Source organism: Barbus barbus (genome assembly GCF_936440315.1).
Source record: "Barbus barbus genome assembly, chromosome: 13".
NCBI classification, from domain to species: Eukaryota; Metazoa; Chordata; class Actinopteri; order Cypriniformes; family Cyprinidae; genus Barbus; species Barbus barbus.
Genome location: NC_136741.1, coordinates 6975184 through 7000014, shown reverse-complemented (window position 1 = coordinate 7000014; position 24831 = coordinate 6975184). Strand labels below are relative to the sequence as shown.

The window sequence follows — 24831 nt, the reverse complement described above, 5'->3', positions numbered from 1 at the left end:
CCATCAGTGGAAATAAAGAGGAGCCACATGAGGTCATGACTGAATGAGTCGTTCCGTAAATACATTTTAGCCAAAAGAACCTTGTACGCTGCAGAATAAACTCACAGACTCACAGGTTCACTTCCACCACAGTATAAAGTATCCACATGCTTTGTTAGTGTGTAGGCAAAAGGGATCCTGGTTTGGTTAAAAGGTGAGAAACATCTTTTAGTCATTTTAAACCACAGTTTATTTCACAATTTATGTGAATCACTTCCACGCCAGACTTTAACTTTACAAATCATTGTAGATTTTCTGATTCATCTTAAATAAAACAGACCTCAAAATAGTTTAAACTCAAAGCAGAAGTTGTTATTCTTCAGATGATATTCTGGTAAAACATGATATATCTCTTGCATATTGTGGCGGGAGGAGCCAACGACAGACACAGTGGGCGTGGCGTCAAGCCTCGGAGAGGTTTTTATTAAACGATATATTAAAATAAAGTGTCCAAAGGGGAAAAAAGTGTCCAAAATAAACAGGGATCTGGTGTCCTCGTCGTGCTGCGGGGCTGTGTAGGAGGGCAGTGTTCAGGAGGGAAGGGTCCAGGGAAGGGGCGGAGTCCGGTGGCCGCACGCGCTCCCCTCTCGGGGCCGGGAGCGAGTGGCGGCGGCGTCTCTTGCGCGGCTTCGTCCATCTCTTCGGTTCCCGGCGCTTCTGGGGGATTCGACGGCCCGGCATCCTGGCCCGTCAGCCGTCTCACGGGTGCGGCAATCCTGCTCGACGCTCCCTTCCTGGACCCACGAGGACACCAGCGTGCATGCACGGGAAGAGACCGGTCTCTCGAGGAGAGGCGCGTTCGGCATTTAACGGCGGCGGTGATGAGGCTCTATTCACGTCAGGTGCGCCTCATCACACGCCGCCAGCCCTGGCTGTTTCAGCGCCCCTCCTCTCTCACACACCCACTCCTGTCGGGAGCCTGGTGAAGGGCGGCGAATATGGGACGGGGTGGTGATGATGGACAGGGGGGAGGCAGCCGACTCGTCACAATATGTTGTTTCTTTTGTACTTTGAATTATTTATTATTTCTCTGGCTGAAGTTGATCTGGGCTGCATTTCCCAAAAGCATTAAGCCTATAAGTATATCATAGAATTATTGCCACCAATGGTCTCACAACTTATCTTATGGTGCTTTTGAGAAACGCAGCACTGGTCAATATATAACAAGAAATAACTCAAAACTAATCTAAACTAAAGTAATATAAAATTTAATAAAATTTTGATAGTCCACTTTAGACATTCTAATTCTCATTGATTTGCAGACTCTCAGAGTAGACTGTTAGGGTAGGTTTAGGGTTAGTAGAATAAGTTGACATACTTGCAAAGTTTCTCATAGTCAGTGTTTTATGTTGTGGACCCATCAAAATAAAGTGTTAGAAGATATTAAGCAGACAGTCTACTAATACTCTAATGACTGCTAGTTGACATGGAGTTGCAAAGTTACTTACTGTTAGTAGTGGACTATCGAAATAAAACGTTACCGAACAATCAAACTAATTACATTCTGTTTACAAAATAAAATGAAACAATACTGGACAAGCATTAACAAGGTACTACAATATATGCTCTAATTTAGAGGGAGTTACTTATAACAGATATGATGGTGTCTGTCAGGCCTATTTATTTGAACTCGATAAGACACTACACATATGGCAGAGAGCACCCAGATCAGCTTACAGACACTTTATTATTGATGATCTGGTTGGACAAACCCAAGCAGCACCTCTGCTTCTCATTTAGCCTCGAAGACGTAGCGATGTTGCCACAGTCAGTACCAACTACTCTGAATGAACATACACAGTAACGATATGCTCAAGCTTCTGTGAACTACAGTCATGTTTGCGGCAGCAACTAAAAACTTTGTGAAGCAAGTGGGGAACACTGGACGCCTAGTCCCTGTGCCCAGTCTAAGTGAAGCAGACCGATATCAACCCCTCAGCCTGGTGACGAGGAAAAGGAGACGACATTTCTGGAAGAAGACCAAATATGCCACATCCCCTTTCTCCCTCAAAGACGTACTCGTGGGAGAGAAAGAGATCACAGCAGGTGAGTTAGAAATATTTAACAATTTAATATAAAATAGCTAGATGACTATAGATGAACAAACACTTGATTCGCATGCAAACATTCAATCAAACATGAATTTTATGTGCATGTTTGTGTCATTTTACTTACAAAAAACACAAAACAACTTTTATGTGTACAGTAGTTGTTATTTATTATGAATGAAGATGTTTTTTGCATGACATGCATACTGTAAGTGGTATCACAGGAGTGTGTCACTGTCACCTTCACTATTTTTGACAGGGGTCTCCTCATATCAGCTCCTGAACTATGAGGACAAGTCTGATGTTGCCCTAAATGGGCGTTTGGGAAACCATCTGATCCACGAGGTGGGAGTAAACGTGAGTGGTTCCGATTCTGTGGCAGTAAAGGCCTCATTTGGAGTTGTGACCAAGCATGAGGTGGAGGTTCCAACATTACTGAGAGAACTCAATGCAAGGTAAATAAATAAATAACACTGTGTACATATTTTTTTATAAGTTAGTTCCAGCCCTCAAAATCGTCTGGGAGCTGGTATTTGGACCAGCAGCACTAGGAATGTTCACTGTTTATATCACTCCACTTTTTGCACATTGGTGGCGAAAAGTGACTGTATTTATGAGAGAGCGAGAACCATTCACTCAACCAATATTTGGTTAGTAACCTTTTGCGTTGCTCCAAAATTCTTTCACAAAACTTTTTTTTTTAAGACTTATTTTTTTGGTGTTTTGCCTTTATAACAATACGACAGTGGAGAGCAGACAGGACGAGAGGAATCAGGAAATGTCCTCAAGCCAGGATTTGAACTCAGGACACCCGTAACACAATAGCGTTATACATCAGCGTATTTGCCTACTAGGCTATCACTACCAACCCTTCACAAAACTATTGCATTCTCTCTTTAAATTATTGCATTCCACTAAGAAAATTTGCATTCGCTAACAATAACTTTGGGGTTGTTCACAAAATTTAACATTCCCCTTGACTCCCAAGAAACTTTGGTTGGTCCTCACTGCAGAACAAAAGATCCAGGGGGCGAGGTTGGATCCAGATCCAACTCCTCCTATCTTACATATCCCTAACTTACCTGTCTCCACCCCCCTGATTCCTAAACCTACCATCTCCACCCCTTGGATGGATCTTCTGTACTGCTGTGAGGGGCTACTGAAAATTTGGAGTTGACTTGCAAAACTTTCATGTTTCCTTGATTGCCAAGTAATTTTTTTTATTTCTATTGTTGCCAAAAAAAATTCTGTTCCCCCAAGTAACCCTAGCTTTGCATTCTCTCACAAAACATTTGAGTTCACTTACAAAACATTTGCGTTCCCACAGCTCCCAAGGAACTCTATTTGCTTGGTAAGCTTTTGTATTTCCCTGAGAAATTAGCAAAAGAACTGAAATACAATTTTTCCTCTCATATCAGATTACTTCAATCAACATGTTCTTTAGGGGCTCTCAATCTTGACAAAATAACAGGCAAAATTGTGTCTCAAATTTAAGTTACCGATAACTTCATAATTGATACCTGCAGCCATGCAAATATTCAGAACAGCAGCACTCTTGAGTTCTTGATGAAAAGAATCACTGCATTCTCACATTCTTTTTCTCACTAATCATTTTGTCAATTCTCCTTTCAGGAAAGTTGACCTGGATCACTGTTTGATCCGTCAGTCCAAAGAGAGTGGGCGGACTGTCCTGTGTGTTGTTATGGAGAGTATCCGCACCACGAGACAGTGTTCCCTCACCGTGCACGCTGGAGTGCGAGGAACTACTATGAGGGTAAACAAATGCAAGTGTGCCTCCCACCCCCAAACAGTATATCTGGTGGTAAAATCTGTTGTTCTCTGATACTCTTTATCTTCTCACACAGTTCCACATAGATGATGATCGAAATCCTAAAGGTCGAGATAAAGCCATTGTTATTCCAGCCCACACGACCATAGCATTTAGTGTTCTAGAGCTTTATGTGTGTCTTGATGGACGGCTCGGTAAGCAGTAAATGACTTCATAATTCAAACAATGTAGGACCCTGTCTTGGGGTCAGTAAGTTTAAAATAATAATAATATTTGTATTCTGCAAGGATGCATTAAATTGATCAAAAGAGACAGCAAAGACGTTGTTTCAAAAAATTACTATTTCAAATATTCAAATGCTGTTCTTTTGAACTTTCTATTCCTCAAAGAATCATAAAAAATCGCTGTATCCACAAACATATGCAGCAGCACAATGGTTTCAACCACTGATAATGTTTATTGAGCTCCAAATCAACATATTAGTGATTTCTGAGGGATCGTGTGACATTGAATACTTCAGTAATGACTGCTGAAAATTCAGTTTTACCATCACAGAAATAAATTACATTTTGAAATATATTAAAATACTAGAAGTTATTTTAAAATTATGAATAATAATAATTTCACAATATCAGTTTTTCCTGTATTTTTGATCAAAAAGAGACTTTTTTCAAACCTCACCTGCAACCCCAAACTTTGAACAGTAGGCTTTATATTTATACAGTGGGGAAATTTTTTTTATTTGATCCCCTTCTGATTTTGTACATTTGCCCACTGACAAAAAAAAAAAGATCAGTCTATAATGTTAATGGTAGGTTTATTTTAACAGTGAGAGACAGAACAACAACAAAAATATCCAGAAAACCATTTTTCAAAAAAGTTATAAATTGATTTGCATTTTATTGAGTCAAATAAGTATTTGCCCCCTTCGCAAAACATGACTTAGTACTTGGTGGCAAAACCCTTGTTGGCAATCACAGAGGTCAGACGTTTCTTGTAGTTGGCCACCAGGTTTGCGGTCTCATTAGCAGAAAAACACCCCAAAACCATAATGTTTCCACCTCCATGTTTGACGGTGGGGATGGTGTTCTTGGGGTCATAGGCAGCATTCCTCCTCCTCCAAACACGGCGAGTTGAGTTGATGCCAAAGAGCTGGATTTTGGTCTCATCTGACCACAACACTTTCACCCAGTTCTCCTCTGAATCACTGACAAACTTCAGACGGGCCTGTACATGAGCACTTTGCAGGCTCTGCAGGATTTCAGTCCTTCATGGCGTAGTGAGTTACCAATTGTTTTCTTGGTGACTATGGTCCCAGCTGCCTTGAGATCATTGACAAGATCCTCCCGTGTAGTTCTGGGCTGATTCCTCACCGTTCTCATGATCATTGAAACTCCACGAGGTGAGATCTCCCATTCCAGCCTTGTGTAGGTCGACAATCTTGTCCCTGACATCCTTGGACAGCTCTTCGGTCTTGGCCATGGTGGAGAGTTTGGAATCTGATTGATTGATTGCTTCTGTGGACAGATGTCTTTTATACAGGTGACAAACTGAGATTAAGAGAACTCCCTTTAAGAGATTGCTCCTAATCTCAGCTCCTTACCTGTATAAAAGACACCTGGGATTCAGAAATCTTGCTGATTCATAGAGGATCAAATACTTATTTGACTCAAACTGCATATCAATTTATAACTTTTTTGAAATGTGTTTTTCTGGATTTTTTGTTATTCTGATCAAATAAATCTACCATTAAAATTATAGACTGATCTTTTCTTTGTCAGTGGGCAAACGTTCAAATCAGCAGGGGATCAAATAATTTTTTCCCCCACTGTATCTAAGGTGTTATATATGAAGCCCACTCATAGATCTTTTTAGATTTTAAAATGCGTATTGTTTTATCTAATGACCTTTGTCTGAACTTTGGTCAGACATATGCGTGGCTCCAGAGTCAGTAGGAGGGTTTGAGAAGGAACAGATCCGTGAGCAGCTAGGGGGATTTATTGGCCACTTTTCTGTTGGAAGACTAAGGAGGTTCCTGTCGGGAATCATCTATGGAAATCCTTTCAGAGCAGGTGATAAAATTCCTGGTGTCATATCTGTATCTGCAATATTTAAAATAATCTTGAAGAAATATTTCACATATAACTTGATTTGTCACTCTGTGCTTGCTGTAGATGACAGGACGTTTGAAGAGCTCACTCACTCTGATATGTACATGGGTGATGTTGTGACGGACTACTATGAGAAGGCTGCCAGCATGACTGACCTGTCCACAGCCTACCTGCGGGATGAAAAGCACGCACGTGTAAATCTGCTCAACCATAACATACCTAAAGGACCGTGTGCCTTGTGTGGAATGGGCCACCAGAGGCGTGAGACTGTCTACGGCTGCCTGGAATGTTCTTCAGGGGGAAACAAATATGTACGTCTCCATGCTGTACCATGTTTTGACCTCTGGCATAAAACTATGAGGTGAGAAATGGCCTGGAGGAACCCCCAGGGTGATTATCATGCAAATGTTGTGCAACATGACAAGATGTAAAACCCTCGGCTTTAATTTTTGGCAAAAACACATTTTATGAAAGCAAGAATGTTCTTTGCTCATTGTTAGTGGAGCTGGCATTATAAAACAATGATTTCAACAAATTCTAAAACATCTGACCTCAATCTGATGATTAAGTAATTCATTTAGCTTTCGATATATAATGTTTCCTTGTTTTCTCAGCTTGTATGGGAGTACATTATTATACCCCTAGTATCATAGTTGTTAAATAATAATTATCTAGTATCTACTTTACTGGCCAAAAGTTTGGAATGATTAAGATTTTAATGATTTTGAAAGTCTCTTATGCTCACCAAGGCTTCATTTATTTGCTCAAAAATACAGTAGAAAAATAATAGTGTGAAATATTACAGTACAATTTAAAATGTATATTTTCTATTTTAATATATCTAAAAATGTAATTTATTTCTGTGGTGACAAAACTTTTATATTATAATCCTAAAAAAAAAAAAAAAAAAGAAAATTCTCCAAAAAAAAATGCAGCGAAAACTTTTCAGCATTTATAATTTTAAGAGCCATTATTAATAACTGGGTACTAAATCAACATGATTTCTGAAGGATCATGTGACACCGAAGACTGGAGTAATGGCTGCTGGAATAGCTTTGCTATCACAGGAATAAATTACTTTTTTAAATTTATATAAAAAAAAAATAATAATATTTCACAATATTACTGTTTTTATTGTATTTTTGATCAAATAAATGCAGCCTTGGTGAACATAAGAGACTTCATGTAAAAACATCAATTAAAAAAATCTTGGTACACATCGTCATAATTGAAAATCAGTCAAATACACATACAGTATAATAATAATGCAAACTAAAAAAAATGATCTCAGAAACAATACTTGGTGCTAATTGTGTATTGCATTGTTTACATAGTCAATAATGTTCATTTATATCAGTTTTAAGATGGTGTTTCTTGCCTATCCAGATACAAATGGACAAGATAACAGATCATTTAGGACAAAAAGCTAGAGCAGATATTTATTTCATCACATGTAGACCAGCTGCTATGTTTTTGAACGCACTGTGCCGTCTGAATAATTCAGGCCTATCAATAAATTAGCCTGTCGATCACGTGATCGCAGAGCAGGAAGTGCTTCGCTGACAGTTGTCTCCCGTGAACAGGACACCATTGAACTGTTTACAGAGAGCATGTGAACTGAAAGCCAGGATGGTGCAAGGTTACATTTGTGTGCTTATTTGACACCTGTTGGCCCCAATAAGTTCAAAATAGTGAGATTAATGGGAAAAATATATCTTAATCTGTTGACTGTGTAGCATGGAATATCAAGAGCTTAAATGACAAACACTAGAATGTCAAGAACAAAAATTAAAAGATTGACCAAATCATGTGCTGATTGCAATATTTTTTTATATGTTTGTCTACGTTTACAGTAAAAAAAAAAAAAAAAAAAAAAAAAAAAAAGTTTTAAAGTTTTCAATTTTACTTGATGGTTTGAATTTTTTACATAAAGTTTTGAATTTAAAGAGGTCATCGGATGCACATTTTCCACAAGTGGATATGATTCATGTTTGGTATCTATGAATTCACCTTTTCATGATCTAAATGATAGTGTATATTATATCGCTGGAAATAAGGTGCCCAAGACTTTCAACGACCAAGGAAGTGCAAGTATCGTACATTTAACAAAGAAAAATAGGTTTATAAGCTAGTACATTAGCGAAGAGGCACTGATGGTTTTACTCTGGTGGTTAACGGACTTCTTTTCATAGCTTCATCCCCTCTAACGGTTTCCTTCATCCAGTCTCACTTGCTGTTAAGAAATGTATTTTCTGTGGCCAAGTTGATGTGAAATTATACTGGATGTTCACTGGACAAACAGATTAGTTGATGGCAATTTAATTCTGCTACAGTTACTACTGGCAGCTGATATAAATAATTGTAATTAATCATAATTTATATATATTTCCCGTTTAAGATAATTTGCTACTAATATACATTTAACATTTACCCCAAACATTTGAACCGTGGTGTAACCAAATTGGCCATCGGTTTGTAAATTTACGTTTTTAATTGCTGTATATTGTATTTTAATTACAGATTAAAAAGGTTTCAAAACTTCTCGTGACAACAATTTGACCTTAGTAGCTATATTAGTGGGTGACTTACTTTCTCAATGGAAGACAGAAGACATGTTTTTTTTATTCACATGTTTATTACTTACAAAAATAATGACCAACATTCTGCATTAATGACAAAAACGGCTCATATGCAGTGGGCCTTTTCATTTTCTATATTAAAGCTTGCATCAGAACTCAGCCAGCGCTTACCCACTGCAAATCCAAACACTCTCCATTCTCACAAACAAGTCCACTCCAGGATACGCACTCAAGCTCAAACTCAATCAGAAGAGCCACATGGGAACAAATAAATAGACATTTTTTCCTCTTTTTTACTTCATGTCAGAATTAAAGCACTTTTTGATCCTGCGTTTCTGGATCAGAGAGGAATATTGCAGAAATTAACCACCCAAATATCCGTTTGGCAAAACTTCACTGTTCCACATTTCCAGTTCAATATGAATTTCTAATACAGCCATTGGGATTATGAATATAGCATTTAGAATCTAAAAAAACAAGACCAATGCCTTCCCCTCCTAGTCATCCAACTCTGGATTTAATTGTGTGTAGCTCTGTTGCTTTCCTACATACAGACAACTATAAAACAAGCATGTTCAGATGCTTCAGAAACAGGTGTGAAGCCAAAATATTGAATGGCTTTAAAATATGAGATGCTTTGGGGACAAGGCACTTGGAGGCCAGGACTATTTAGAGACACAAAAGAAACTACTTTTGAAGAGATTTACTGAATACTGTTGCTTTCAGTACAAGTACCATCATCGCCATGCACATCAAACCTTGCTATTAGGATGCTCTGACGCTAATAGGTAACATTGTAGGTTTTAAAACACAAGTCTTGACATACTAAGCAGACATCACTGCATCTCATTCAAACAAAATAAATATGCTTATCATTCCTTATTAATGCACATATGATATAAAAAGAGATACGTAACTACTAAAACATCCCCACGCTAAGAAACTCTTACTGAAAATAAGGTCCATTTAGTAACTTTAATCCCCAATCGTAACTAAACAAGGGAACATCAACAGCTACTTCTGTGAGTTGGGAAAGGCTCACAGTATTACCAGTAGGGGGCGATAAGACTGCATTCTTGGAATGAGAACAATTATAGCCTCACAACAAATGCTAATGAGGCTTCCACCTGCTCAAATCTATTCACACCCCAGTCCAGTGTTCTGCTCATATTTGAGCTTCTAGTGTTTGGATTTGTACAGTAGGGATTGGTAATTAGTGCAAACAAACCCAGCCTGGAACCAGCAATCCACTGTCTGTTAGAAAAATTGGGTGGAATTTTGCAAACAGGCCAATATAAAGCCAAATGTCTCTAGAAAAGAGCAGAATGGACAGATGAATGGTGGTCCTGTGCTTTGGTCAATCTGAGTCAGTCAGTACGACATTCCCAACGCACCTAGTGTAGCAGCTTTTGGTTGAGGATCTCCCAGATCATAGCCTTCCTGAAAAATGGCATATGATTCTAGAAAGAGAGAGAGTGATGTATGTATTATTGAGACATGTATTCTGCCCTACAAAAACTCGCCAGACTGTGAAACTGAGAAAATTGACTTTAAAGTTTTTTACTTGTCCAGCCAAATTAATTATAGGTAGGACACTGGAAATTTGGCAATTAGATGTTTTAATAATGAAAATTATCTACATGAAAAAATTATGAGCTCAAACTTTTTACCCCCATTTTGAATTTAATGTACTCTGCCTTTGCATTGTCTGCAAAAAGTGAGAAATCACACCAAGGCAAAAGACAGTAACTTCCACATTATCAATATTTTGTTGCAGATCACCATTTACAAAATCATTACAGTAACACCTGTATAAAATATAGTGATCATGGGCTCTCAAATATAGTGATCTCATATAGGCTATTGCATATAGTAATGTGACTATAAAACTTTTTTTTTGGACCGTAACAAGCAGACTAAAAGTTAAACATGTGAGTGAATACCATTTTGCAACCAATTTATTCGCTATGCTCAGTAACGTAAAAGAATGCTAGACATAGCATAATTGCTTATATTGACTTGAATGTCTTTACAGTGCTTTGTTATATGGAGCTGTTTGGTAGATCGCGATCTAATTCGTTTGTCTACATCGTAATAAAAACTTTTATGGACCGTAAAAAAAAAGGCATAATACCGTATAACTCCAAGCAGGCACTGTAACTTCATTTTGAAAAACTCAATTTGAGCGTTCCAAACAAAGTGAAAGAGTTGGTTTCCTTGCCTTGGTTTCTCCGGGGCTTTTTGAAGTTACGGTTGAGACGACCCATTATTTTCTCGGAAAAGCAACGAAATTGACTCAAGATACTTATGTACATGATAAAGGATGTCTTGAATGTCCCAAAAATATCAATAACTAATTTTCGACAAAAATCTGAGTTATGGTCTTTTGCCTTTGCATGGCAGTATTATTACGCATGTGTTAGTGTGTGTACCTGTATACAAAAAGTACCTGTCTGAATGTGAGGTTGCGTCCTCGGGAGATATAATCAGCATATTTGCATACGAACACACCACAATCACTACCATTCTTCTGCTGAGGGATCTCCTACAAACAATAATTAGAACAGAGTATGAAGACAGAATGAACCACTCTTCTACAGCAGTCAAATTAAAATTTTGAACTTGGAATATTGGTCGAATTTCATTTTTAAAAATCTAATTAAATACAAAAACAAAAACAAGGTATTATACTATACTATGAAACTACACACACAAAAAATTTTCTGTTTATTGGAATAAAATAAACGTTAATTGAAATATTAAAAAGCCAGTTGCCAAAGCAAGCTCTCTTATTTTTAGTTTAGCTTGAAGTACTAAAATAGCTAAAACTAAAGCAAATAAAACTAGTAAAACTATACATTAAAACAAAATTACTATAAATAAAATTAAAGTAAAACAAAAAGATAAAACCTAATTCAAAATATAAAATACATTTAAAGCAATGCAGACTCACTTGTTTTTTGCAAACAGTGCAGTTTCATTTATATTTACAGTGCCCTCCAAAAGTATTGGAACAGTGAGGCCAATTCCTTTCTTTTTGCTGTAGACTGTAAACATTTGAGTTTGAAATCAAAAGATGAATATGAGATGAGAGATTAACATTTCAGCTTTTATTTACAGGTATCTTCATCTGGATCTGATACACAACTTAGAAGATAGCACCTTTTGTTTGAACCCACCCATTTTTCATGTTACCAAAAGTATTGGAACATGTGACTGACAGGTGTTTTGTTGCCCTGGTGTGTCCTATTAATTGATTATTCAAACAATAAATAGCACTGAATGTCTGCGCTCAGTTTCAGATCTGTGCAGACTGCATTTATAGTTAGTTAGATGTGTAACCAACATGAAAACCAGAGAGGTGTCTATGGGTGAAAAACGATCAATTGTGAAGCTGAGAGAAGATGAAAAAAATCAATCAAACCATTGCACAAACCCTGGCAATAGCAAGTACAACCATTTGGAATCTCCTGAGGAAGAAAGAAACCACTGGTGTACTAAGTAACACACCTCAAACGGGTAGATCAAGGAAAACATCTGCAGTTGATGACAGAAACATTGAGAAAGACCCTAAAACAACTGTGTGTGACATCAGCAACAACCTCCAGAGGGCAGGAGTGAAGGTATCACAATCTACTGTTCGCAGAAGACTTCATGAACAAAAGTACAGAGGCTACACCAGAAGATGCAAACCACTCATTAGCAAGAAGAATAGGAGACGAGCCTCAAAAATTCTGGGACAAGGTTTTATGGACTGATTTTATGGACCAAAGTGATGGAAAGGTTAAAGTTTGGAGAAAGGATCTGCTCATGATCCCAAACATACAAGCTCATCTGAAACACAGTGTACACAGGTGTACATTATAGTAAACATTACACAAGTAATGTAATGGCTTGGGCTTTCTCCTGGGACAGGCTCATTAATCTTCATTAATGATGTAACATGATGGCAGCAGCAAAATTAACTCAGAAGTCTACAGAAATATTTTGTCTTGACAATTTACAGAAAGATGCAACCAAACTGATTGGGAGATCCTTCATCATGCAGCAAGATAATGTCCCAAAACATAGTGCCAAAACAACAAAGGAGTTCATCGGGCAAGTAGTGGAAGGTTTTAGACTGGCCAAGTCAATCTCTACACTTAAACCCTGTAGAGTATGCATTTTACCTGCTAAAGAAGAGACTGAAGGGAGTAACCCCCCAAAACTGAAAGAGGCTGCGGTGAAAGCCTGGAAAAGCGTCACAAACGTTTGGTGATGTCAATGGGTCACAGGCTTGATGCAGTTATTGAAAGCAAAGGATTTGCAACTAAATATCAAGTCTTTTTCACTTTAATCTATGTTAATTCTATCTGTTCCAATACTTTTGGTAACACGAAAAATGGGTGGGTTCAAACAAAAGGTGCTATCTTCTAAGTTGTGTATCAGATCCAGATGAAAATAACTGTAAATAAAAGCTGAAACGTTAATCTCTCATCTCATATTCATCTTTTGATGTCAAACCCAAATGTCTTCAGTCTACAGCAAAAATAAAGGAACTGGCCTTACTGTTCCAATACTTTTGGAGGGCACTGTATATATTGTGTCCCCTTGTGGACATATTTGACAATGTATTTTTTATTTTTTTTTTAATTTGGCGATCACTGAGGTCTTGTAGCTTTTACCCTGAAATATTAAATTAATTCAGAATTTTGGTAATACTGAAAACACTGAATTGAATATCTCGGTCCTGTTGAGATTCCTAAACTGTTCTTGTAAGATTTCTTTTATAATTATACATGTGCTTACAGAAGGTCGTAGACTGCTCAAGGTCCACTTTGACGTGTCCAAATCTTTGCCCTTCTTCACCTTGAACTCCTCTTTCAGATAAAGCCTATTGGACAGATACAGTCATTAGGTTAATAATATAAACCAGCACAGTCCCCTTTGAAAAACAAACTATGAGCGCAAACTTTAACACGCATACACTTAACCTCAGCACAAAAAGCTAAATTACACAACCCCTCATTTTAGCTACACAGTACATGCAGCACAGTGTATCCAGTAGAATCACATTATTATCCATATAAAATGTACGTTTCACATTATCACTTACAAAATCATGCTGCAGATGTCATCATGCCTTTGACCCATAGAATCATATGATCGTACAGACTTTGATTTGAAGTCAACAACCTACCATGATAAAAGGAAGAATTACATTACACACAAATCCAAACCTCATAACACATACACACATGAATTCTAAAATAAACATTTTTATATGCTAATGTAAGCCAATAAACAATCCAATAACTATTCATCCAGCACCAAACAACAAATGCTTGTCTTTTTCAGTGTGCCACAGCAGTCTTGTTAAAGTTCTAAGAGTTTCTAACGTTTGAATTCATGATACATGGAGTATATTACTCACAGCAAGGGACCAGTGAACGCCCAGGTGAAGGGGGACCAGAATGATGTCATACAGGAAGAGGTCTACAGCCTTAGTCCACCGCCGTACTGCAGCATGTCCACCACTATGCAACTTGGTAAAGAGGAAGGTACTGAAAGAGTAGACCTTCCTGCCCCCTACTTCCTGCTCACTGCGGGACATCACGAGATTCATGTAGAAGTTGATCACCTGAGAGTGACAGGGTTTATATTTGATTAATGTTTGTCTAATTGTCTGATTATTTAGAGAGAGGTCACAACTGACACGCATTCTGATTTAAGACTTTGAAAGACAAAAAAGGAAACACCAATAGTTCATTTCATGTTATGGCCAGTAATCAATAAATGGTTGATTAAAAATTGCTATTTTGCCTAAATAAATAAAAAATATTAATAAAAAAATTAAAATAGTAATAATCTTTAATATAAAAAAAACAAAAAAAACGATAAATATATTTAATAAACAAAAAAAACAAAAAAAAGACCACACTACAAATATATTTACACTTTATAATGTACACTATGAAAGAATGACATATATGTTGAAATTTGATCAAGACTATTTGACATTGTTATCAAATTATTACTTTTTTTAAAATATGAACTTTAAGTGAGCATTACATGACGGCAAAAGTAAAAACAGCAGAAAAGTGAATACACAGTAATCACAAGTAGTAAACAAGTAATCCAGTATGGTACCAATATTTTGTGCATTCCTAAGAAGCCTTTTAAAATGATACTACCTCATCGTTGAGCCAGCTGCCCTCTTGAAGGGTTGCCAGATCCCTCTGTGTAATGCGCAGTTTGAACGCACTGCACAGAACCAGGTTTGGATCAGTTTGAGCAAGAGCAGCACTCACTTCCTGCTGCATCTCCTGTTAGATGATACAAAGACAACACTGAGTCAAAGCAGAAGGAAAGGAACCAATGTGACAGTGAACTGTAAGTGGGAAAAAATTAGCACAATTACACTCACATCATTGTTCATATCTAGGGTTGTGCAAAATGGACAAAAAAACCTATCGCGATTTCTTTGATAAATTTTTCGATTTTAATCACGATTTTGACACATACAGACGTGCTTTAGTCATAAATGTATTCAGTGTGAATTTGAAATGTATTTCCAAAAGAAAATCAATTAGAGCTATCAAAAAGCTGTAACATGTCTCTAGAACAGACATAAGGCACTCCGTCTGCAGTGCGTATACAGTATGTGTATGCGGTGAAGAAGCAGCACGGACTCATTCGCACAGCATGCGTTTGCAGTCAGCTCCTGATCCACGGCTGTTTACCACAAACAACATTTATCCATTATTTTGATTTCAAATCCAAACGTTGTTACTGAAAATGCTTTTTCAGCATTGTGATTCTCTTTTCAACCCTCTACAGACACAATGAAGCTAGAGTCGCCATTGGCAAGTCAATTTTTTATTTTACTCGCCAGACTTTTTACATGAAATGCATGAACTGCAACTGAACAAAATAATAATAATAATAGCAATAATAATAAAACATACTTTGTCTGAATTATCCTATATGGTTGCATGTGGATTTAATCTACCACTTCTTAGCAAATGGCTCTCTCTTGCCACTTGTCTTGCCACCTCTCCACAGCTGATGATGGATCACACTGCTGAAGCTCTGGGCCTTCTGTTGAAATGAGGATCAGGTCTGAAAGGCGTGAGGATGTGAGACTGCTGCGAACATCTGATTTTATTCTCTTTTGGGCACTGAAGGCTCTTTCGCAGTTGGCAGAGCTGATTGGCAGAACAAGAAGAATCTGAACAAGATGAAGAATGTTTTGCATCTCATTTCTGTAGGGTTGCTTCAGCATCAGCGTCTGGTCCAGGTCCAGGTAGGACTTGCCATGAAGATCATTAGACACTCATTTTCAAGCATCTCCATTCCCCAGGGATTTCTTCAACTTGACATCCAGATTGAACAAGCTTCTCTATGAACCATTCAGTGAGGACCTTCAGCTCCTTATTGCCATACAATAGTTCTAGTTGTTTTCTGTTATCAGGCCACTTGTCATGGTTGAATATTGTAAAATGCTGACATCACAGCTTGTGCATTTTTATCCTCGTTAACTCCAAGCAGGTTATCCAATTTAGCATGAAGGTGTTTCTCACAGGCTGAACATGTATGCCTCATCTGTTGTCTCAGATTGACCATCAGGCTCTCTCTTTCCCCTCTCAAGTCAATGCCCTGAAAAGTTGTGATATGAGCACCAGGAGTTTGCTTTTCCAGACACTGGGTGATGAGAGTTTCCAGCATACCATCTGGGAGAGGGTTGGTTTTCATGTAGTCAAGACTGGTCAAACAGCTCTCAGGATGAGGTCTGCCTTCCGTACAGTCTGACTTAATGTTGCCATCTCCTTCAGCACATCAGCCAGGAAATGACAAAATGCAACAAACTGCAAATCCTTCAAAAGCAATTCAATCCAGCAATGTCAGCATTGTGACTGGTTTGGGCCAAATTCTCCATATGAATGGCAACAGCTGTATAATGCCCAGCTTGGCTCACAAGATCATCTTTTCCTCTCAGGAAGACCTTCAGTGCCCTGTCTAAAAGAGGCACCCAACGTGTTCCTTTCACTGGCTTTGGTTTGTAGAACCTAGATTCAAGAACCCCAAGAAGTGCCAGATCCAGCCTGTGAGCCATACAGTGAATGTCTATCAGTTTTGGATTGTCCACTCTCAGTTTTGCAACACCACCAGCTTTTTGACCCATGTTCACATTTGCACCATCAGCACAAAGTCCAACAAGCTTTTGCTTCCAGTAATCTAATCCAAATTTTGACAAATTTTGTGTTGTACAGTATATAGAGACGGAGGCGCCAGAACTGTATTTGACAATGTGCTATAAAGCGATTTAGAAATCTTGCACGCTCAAATCGTGATTTTATGACGATTTCGATTAATCGCACAGCCCTATTCTGATCAAGTCTTTATTTAAAAAATGAGGTTTACACACTTCACAGATATTGGCATATCACTATTTACATGGCATTCACGAATACCCAAGCAAAAAAGACATGCATTTCCTCCTCACATTTCTCTTATTGGATATGCTCCCCTTAGGAAATAGAATTTGTAGCAATTGTGTGTTTATGTGACATTTATAATCAGAATATGATCAATTTCCACATTAATACAGAAAGATTCCTGTGCATGTTTCTATAAAATATATCTTAAACACTGCTAAACAAGCAACAACCAGACAGAGTGTGGTATAATAACAGTTATTATTAAGGACTAGATTTTGTTTGAGACACTAACCTTGGTCAGTCTGGGAAACTCCTCCTCACCGCACCTCACTGTATCTGTAATCAGTGCAGACCTGGAAGGTAGTGAGGGTCCAGCAGTTTCTTTCTCCTTAAGATTCAACCTGGCTTCAACCTCAGCTGACAGATCCACATCTACAGGCTGGACAGAGGGTGAGGAAGAGAGGGAAAAAAGGAAGAAGAAAAAAAAATGACAAAGACTAATAATAATAAAAAAATAATAAAACATTATTTTTGATTTTAAGAAACTAAACATATCTTCAGATTAATATTTTAATACTCGTTCATCTGTAGACATTACCTCTTGCATGTCATGAAAAAGACAATAAGCACTTACACTTTTTCTTGCAGTTTGATTATCCAAGACTCCTTCCATGATGTCACTTGCTGGAGTGCTTCGATTAACATCTATTGCTCTGTAACAGATTTAAAAATATACAAATACATTTAAAATCATTAAATGCAGATATACATTTATTAATCAATAATGCTTTTGAAGCAAGTTCAAATTATACCTGTCTTTAGCCTGCATCAGTGGATCCCGCCACACAGACATGGCTGAAGGCAAAAATGGAAAATTTGATTTGACGATTAAAACGTATTATGGAAACTATAAATCAAAAATTGAAAATAATTTCAGATAGTTATAGGACAACAGAGCAAAAGAAAAGCAGTGGGTGTAATTAAGCTCACCTCTGACTGGAGCAGGTCTGCTCATGTCAGTAGTGTGACTAATGGAGGTGTGTCCATTTGCCTTGTGTCCATCAAGGGAGAAAGTTGTGCTAAAAATTAATGAACATAGCATTAACTTTCTCTAGCCATGCTACACTGATTTCAAAAGTGTTCTAAGGGCTCACGCACTTACATTGGAGGCTTCATCCGTCCAAACGGCAATGGTTTGCTCTTTGAGTATTTCTCTGAAGCCATCTCTACCAACTTCCTGTAATGCTCTCGACCGCTCTCTCTCAGTGCCTAGTCAAAAGACAGATGCTCAGGAAATCACAGACAAAGGCATCAAGTTTCCAGTACATTAAAATTCAGTTTCCCTACCTCCTCCACGGTCAGGCAAGGTTTGTGTGTGCGGCTCGGATGCTCCATCTCAGCCGGTTTTGCGCTTAGCCCATGGGTGGTGCAAGGCGGAACTACCTTCAGGGATCTGCGCACCTCCCTGCTTTTGTCCTGGCTTCCCTTGTACAGCATTGCTCCACTGCTCAAGGAGATAAATACACAGACCGTTATACAACGTCTAAGGACAAATCATTTAAGTATATCAGCAACCATCCAGAACATGGTTTACAGTTACAAAGCAGAAGTATCTCTGGTTGTGGCATCAAAATAAGACTTGAAATACTGTATAGTATATTCTGTTTAATACTTCATTTGATGGGTAAGATTTGCTTATTAATGTCAGAAAAAGGCTTTTTGATTATTAACTTATAAAGATGCATTTCTAAAACAAATTTCAGTTATCATTAGAGATCGACCGATATATCGATTTACCGATATTTTTCCCGATATTTAAGCATTTTTCCATAATCGAATATCGGTTTTGTAATATCGGATTCCCCGATAAACACGTTTTCAGAATTGCGCGCAGGATCGCAATTGCAGTGCATCTGAGGGGAGACGAGACAGCAACGGCGTGCAGGTACTTGATTTGCTGTAGTTAGTAAACTATTTAATATTACAGGCATTAATGCACAAATTAGATGTATTACATAAATGCCTGATATATAGTTTAAATGCAACTTGGCTCTAAGAAATATGATAAATAAGATACTCTGTCAAGCCCTGTCCCTATAAAGATAGGCTATAACGTTGCCTGAAATAACACAGCCATGAATTAGCACATGGTGGAAATAAAAGCACTGAATTTAATTCTCTCTGTGGTCTATTAGTCTCGTGAAGTCGGAGTCACATAGATAATCTGTCAAGTCCTCTCCCAATAAAGACGTAACTTTGCATGAATTAAATAATACAGCCATGAATGATTGCATGTTGGAAAGAAAAGCATTGAATGTAATTCTCTCTCTGTTGTCTATATGCTCATCATTAGTCTCGTGAATCCGCTTTCATATTGCAGTTCACTCAGCGGGTTGATGCTCAAGAAATGCTCAGCACGGCCACCGCATGTAACTTTTAACAAGATTCACTTTTTTGAAGCACCCTAAATTGTATTAACACTTACTATATAACCATTATTTTGTTTATAAACATCTAAATTAATACAACTCTATGGAAATTAATTATTTATTATCTCCGCGATCGATCGCAGTTTGAGTAGCCTATAGTTCTGTGTAAAGGCATAGATAAACCGCGCTGTCAGCAGCATAATTTAGAGCATGCCAGTTGAGAAATGCAATAAAATACAATGCTTGTTATATTCCAATATTCCAGAGAATATTATTCCGTGAATTAACATTTTCCAGTGAATTATTCTTCACTCTTTATCCTATTAAACAGCTTATAAACCTACTAAAACTGTAGTTAAAAATGAAGTTGATATGACTCCTTTCCTTTATTTTCTCCATTTGATAACATTAGACTTTCTATGTTAATTTTGCTTACTGCTAATATTAGTGTTGCTGCTAAAGCTTTTTATTAATAAAATGTTTTTTTATTGTTGTAATACGAAGATTAAATTTAACATGACAGGGCTCTAGACTGCGACCAAAATGGTAATTGTTTGCGAGTTAAAATTTGACGTGGTCGCATTTGTTCGAGTGCCAGGTCTGCCCTACTCCAAAGCGTCTGCTTCATACAGCGCGCGCTGCCAGCCGCAGCACATTATAGCAGGAGTCAGATTTCACTGATCACGTGAAGAGAGGTGCTTTCAGCACGAGCGCTTAGTGGGTAGAGCCTGGTTTATACTCGCCGCGTCAGCACGAGCTGAAGGTGCGCGTCGCGGATGGAGCGCAACGGATGGATTTGTTTTCAAACTAAAGTAAAAGACCGCTTCTTAAACCAGAGAAGGTGAACTTGGTGGCATTCTTGTAGAAAAAAACATGCAAGTCCTGTCAGCTACAGCTAGTTTAGTTTTACTTTTCTTTTTGTTTTCGTTTTGAGAAGCTTGTTATCTTTGCTGTTTACCTCAGGTTATTCTATGGAGGCTTTCCTTAATTAAAAAATATATATATATTAATATTTATTTGCTTCCTCAGAGTTTGCTAAACATTCTCTAATATACTAGGTATATAGTACAGCATGTGGTGTGTCCTATGCCATGCCTCGTCTTATTCGTTTTTGTTGATAAATGTTATGTAAGAGTTTGTCATTGTCAACGTACTGTTTTATTGTTGTTGCGCTTTTTAATTAAGAATAACAATGAATCCATCTTTTGTTTTAGTCTTAAAAAGTTAAAGGTGTATAGATATAAGCAAAACAGACAATGATCTTTTCTTGTAAAATGTGACACCAAGATCGCAAATTTGAAAGTAAAAAGCACACGAAAAAAGGAATTCCTGTTCACAAAATTTAAATCACAAATAATACAGATGAAAAAGAACGAGTTGAATGTTGAAAACTTTCGTTACCATATAACTATAAACTATGATGAAAGTTCATCAGCATGCATTGATTAATCAAATGTTGTAGCAAAAACAAAAAACAAATTGCAACCAAATTATGTGCTCGTGCGCAAAAGTGAGATCAGTGGGAAGAATGAATCTAGAGCCCTGCATGAAAGACTGTTAATTCTCAAAACATTTTTTGTTAAGATGACTGAAAGGAGGAAAAACCAAAGTGAAGTATGGACTTACTTCACGCAGTCATTTATTTACTTTATAACAGTAAATAAATATCGGTTCTGCATATCGGTTATCGGGTTATAGACATGCAAATAATTGGTATCGGTTATAAAAAATCAATATCGGTCGATCACTAGTTATCATTCAAAAAAACAAGTTTAGAGGCAGTTCATTCTTTGCTCAATGACAGCAATGTACACAACAGTACATAAGTAAACAAACAAAGATGCTGCTGTTAGTAATTTTGACCAGTTTGTTTCACTGATAGAGAAGGAATAGGGAAGAAAACCATGACCTTGCTTGTTTTAAACTAAATGTTGTGCATATTCTGTTTTAATGAACACTGCTTATTGTTTGCATAAAGCATGACTCTTCATTATAGCTGAGTGTTTATGTGACTTATGTTATGTCCATATTCTGTGTGCATTATGGGATGCGGGAAAACTGAGGATCATGTGTTGCTCTTTTTATAAGAACAGAAATTTACAATCTCTCCTTTAAATCACATATAAATGTAAAGTCATTACAACTTAATATTCATCCCATCAGAAAATGCAACCATTAAAAAGCATGTGACAAATGACAAAAGCTATGAGAAGTCTTTGAGAAGATTAAGAAACAGTTCAATTAAACCCCTTTCACACTGCATGCTGGTCCTGGAAAACTGCCGGAGTGCCTTCTGTGTGAACGCAAACACGTCTTGGGATTAATTCCGGGATCGATCCCGGGTTGGGGAGCTAGTAACATTGCCGGGTTTAGTCCCGGAACGAGCTCTGTGTGAACAAAAGCCAGAACCAATGCCTTAAAGGCTGATGACGTGCGTTATCATTAGACTCTTTTACCGGGTGTTTTGAAGACAGATCAACGTTCACACAACGAAAAATGTGTAAACTGGAATGAAGCAGCGATCAGGGAGCTCCTCTGTCCGCGCTGAAGCTGAAATCGTTCGCCAGTTTAGTGAAACGGTACGCAGCGCATTATACACGTCACATGAAATGTCACGTGTCTTTACGGGATCTTTAGGGGTTGTGTGTGAACGCATGCACAGATTCCGGAAAATCACTGGCAGTGTGAATGAACCAAAATCAGACCATCCCGGGACAAATCACGGGACACATTTTCCATGTATTTTCCGGAATGGCTGTGTGAAAGAGGCTATAGTGTAAAATATAACTAAATCTTACTTACTCAGGTTTCCATAAAGCCTGGGGGTTGTGGTGGACATTGGCTGCTGTTCTTTCTTTATTTTTAAGTCCAATTTCTATCTGTTTATCTGAAAACAGATAATTGTAAATCATTACTAAACTGACAGGCTGTAAATAGGTATAAAATTACCTTTATGTACAGTGCACTACCATTCAAAAAATAAAGTTCCAAACAACAACAAAAAAATCTTACTAACCCCAAAGTTTTGAGCAGTAATTTATGTCTGTCAAATTTTTTTTTGCCAGATCAGAGACACGTGGGGACAGAGAGATCACACTCACCCATTCTGTCACTCTCAATCCATGAACTCAGGCTGTTGCTGTGTATGTCATCAATACCCATAAAGGCAACTCTGCCAACCTGAGCCACCAGTGAGCAAAACAAGACAATGCATGAAACCAAGGCTGTACAAGCAATGCATGCGTTTGCAAGTGCTTGGTAGTGATTATATGAACATACCTCTGTAAAGGCTTTCTGCTTTTCATGTTCTGCCTTTCTGTGGTGTCTTGATCGAAACAGCCCTGCAATCCCTGCAAGTGTCTTCTTGACAACCCTGACGATCACATCTGTAGAAAGATGACAGACATATGAATAAAAGTAATGATGGTAGGTGACTGAGAAATGTCAGTTAGGCACCGTTGTTTACATTGAAGAGCTCATCTAAATATTTACCGTGTCTTGCTCTTTTGACCTCTGGATATTCGGTCACACAATCAGCTGAGTACACACTGCAACTCAGGAGAAAATGAAACACTTCAAATCAGTGCATCAGATGCATCAAAGGACTAGTTCACTCAAAAATGAAAATGTACTCACCATCAGGCCATCAAAGATGTAGATGAGGTTGTTCATCTGAACATATTTGGAGAAAATTAACATTACATCACTTGCTTACCAAAGGAACCTCTGCAGTGAATGGGTGCCGTCAGAATGAGAGTCCAAACAGCTCATAAAAACATCACAATAATCCATAAGTAATTCACACAACTCAAAACCAACAATTAATTTCTTGTGAAGTGAAAAGCTGCGCGTTTATAAGAAAAAAGTCCATCAAGACGTTTTTAACATCAAACTATTATTCTCTCCAGCGAAAAAAGTCATTTTGTCTGAATCAGGTGAGAAACATGCACAGATCAAGCACAATCTACAGGTTAAAACAGTCCAAAACAAATATGTCAGTGTATTTTAATGTGAGAAGACAACAGTACTTTTTCACTGGAGGAAATGTTATTATTGACACTTGATTTTGCCAGAAGCAACAGTTTAAAGTTAAAACTCCTTGATGACAAATTTGTTCATTACAAACACACAGCTTTTCACTTCACAAGACATTAACTGATGGACTGGAGTCGTGTGAATGACTTGTGGATTATTGTGATGCTTTTATCAGCTGTCTGAACTCTCAATCTGCCGGCACCCATTCACTTCAGAGGATCTATAGTTGAGCAAGTAATGCTAAATTTCTCTAAATCTCTTCCAATATAGAAACAAACTCAGTTAGATCTTGGATGGTCTGAGGGAGAGTACATTTTCAGCAAGCTTTCATTTTAAATAAACTATTCCTTAAAAAGCTTTAAAATAAAGGCTAAAAAATTTAAATCACTAAGCTATCAGACTCACAGGTAAACAGAAAAATAAAATAAAATAAAATAAAATACAAATCATATACCCTGCTTAAAAAAACATTCATATTTAAACAGCGGTCTTAACACTTTGCAATATTGTGCAGGCACTAAGAGGAAAGGATGTTATACCAGATCTGTAATCATTCTAATCACAACAAACATTTCGTAAATTAACTTTATGTTCAACGGTATCCTATTAATTTAAAGACAAAGATTATTTGCTGAAAGTATATTGTCTATTGACCAATTGTTTACATTGGACTGATTTCTGCCCCTGAAGACAAATGCAACACACTACACTGCCTAAAATGAACAAGAAACAAACTGCCACCAGACCAAACAAGACACTACGTGTTAATTAAAATAGAAACTAAAAGTAATAAGGTTTATTCAGAAACGAGGAATACAAAAGGACAAATAGCACACCTTTGATAGTTTCGTTTTGCGGGCCTACTGTTCGTGTCTGTGCCCGCGGCTCGTGCCACACCGTTACCGTGTTCACTAGGCCAGGCTGCGGATTTCTCACCAGAAAAAGGCACGAAGAGCGACGATAATCCGTCAACTATGCATTCATACATCACAAACCACCACGATGAATAAGACTCCGCTTCGTGTGTTTGTGCCAGGTCTATACTGAAGATTTTTGAAACCGAGAAAGTGACCCGCTCGTGTTTCAATAGCCGTACGTTTACTGCGTCACTGATTTGTCAACTGCGACACCGCAGCGCCGCTCGTCGTAGCCCTCCCACTCTCCACTGCACGTTCCTTTACACCGCCATATAGTAAGTAATGATAATGATCTTTCACTGGGTTCAGTGCAAGAGAGTTAATAAAATGAAACAAACGAAATAATGTTTTATTAAAAACGACACACCGTTTAATTACTTATATTTTATATGCATATTCCATGTATGCTGATTTTGAATTGTTGGTATATGAGTAAAGTGATTAGTTTTACAGCTAAATATTTG

General features: G+C 37.7%; 2 protein-coding genes across 3 annotated transcripts; one reads left to right on the top strand and one right to left on the bottom strand.

Moving 5' to 3' along the window:
• Positions 1-1874: 1874 nt before the first annotated feature.
• LOC306879079 (pejvakin-like) lies at positions 1875-6352 on the top strand (the record flags this gene model as incomplete). The annotated part of the gene is made up of 6 exons (XM_079431784.1): positions 1875-2085; positions 2347-2542; positions 3720-3861; positions 3953-4070; positions 5805-5948; positions 6051-6352. The coding sequence occupies 6 exons, from the start codon at positions 1875-1877 to the stop codon at positions 6350-6352; spliced, it is 1113 nt and encodes a 370-aa protein (XP_079287910.1).
• Positions 6353-8610: 2258 nt separating this feature from the next.
• Positions 8611-24606, bottom strand: LOC306879282 (sentrin-specific protease 2-like). 2 transcript variants are annotated; one of them, XM_079432095.1, is made up of 17 exons: positions 24287-24606; positions 22908-22963; positions 22695-22801; positions 22517-22595; positions 22218-22302; positions 18334-18490; positions 18149-18255; positions 17977-18065; positions 17799-17841; positions 17621-17699; positions 17279-17425; positions 14740-14871; positions 13980-14186; positions 13662-13741; positions 13355-13439; positions 11016-11111; positions 8611-10026 (listed from the first exon to the last, which is right to left on the bottom strand). In XM_079432095.1, exons 1-17 carry the CDS (start codon positions 24436-24438, stop codon positions 9961-9963), a joined length of 1767 nt encoding a protein of 588 aa, XP_079288221.1. In that variant the 5' UTR covers positions 24439-24606; the 3' UTR covers positions 8611-9960. The 2 variants fall into 2 exon arrangements, with proteins under 2 accessions (XP_079288221.1, XP_079288222.1); XM_079432096.1 differs by lacking the exon at positions 24287-24606 and adding an exon at positions 23052-23181 and having other exon boundaries at positions 8614-10026.
• Positions 24607-24831: the final 225 nt, after the last annotated feature.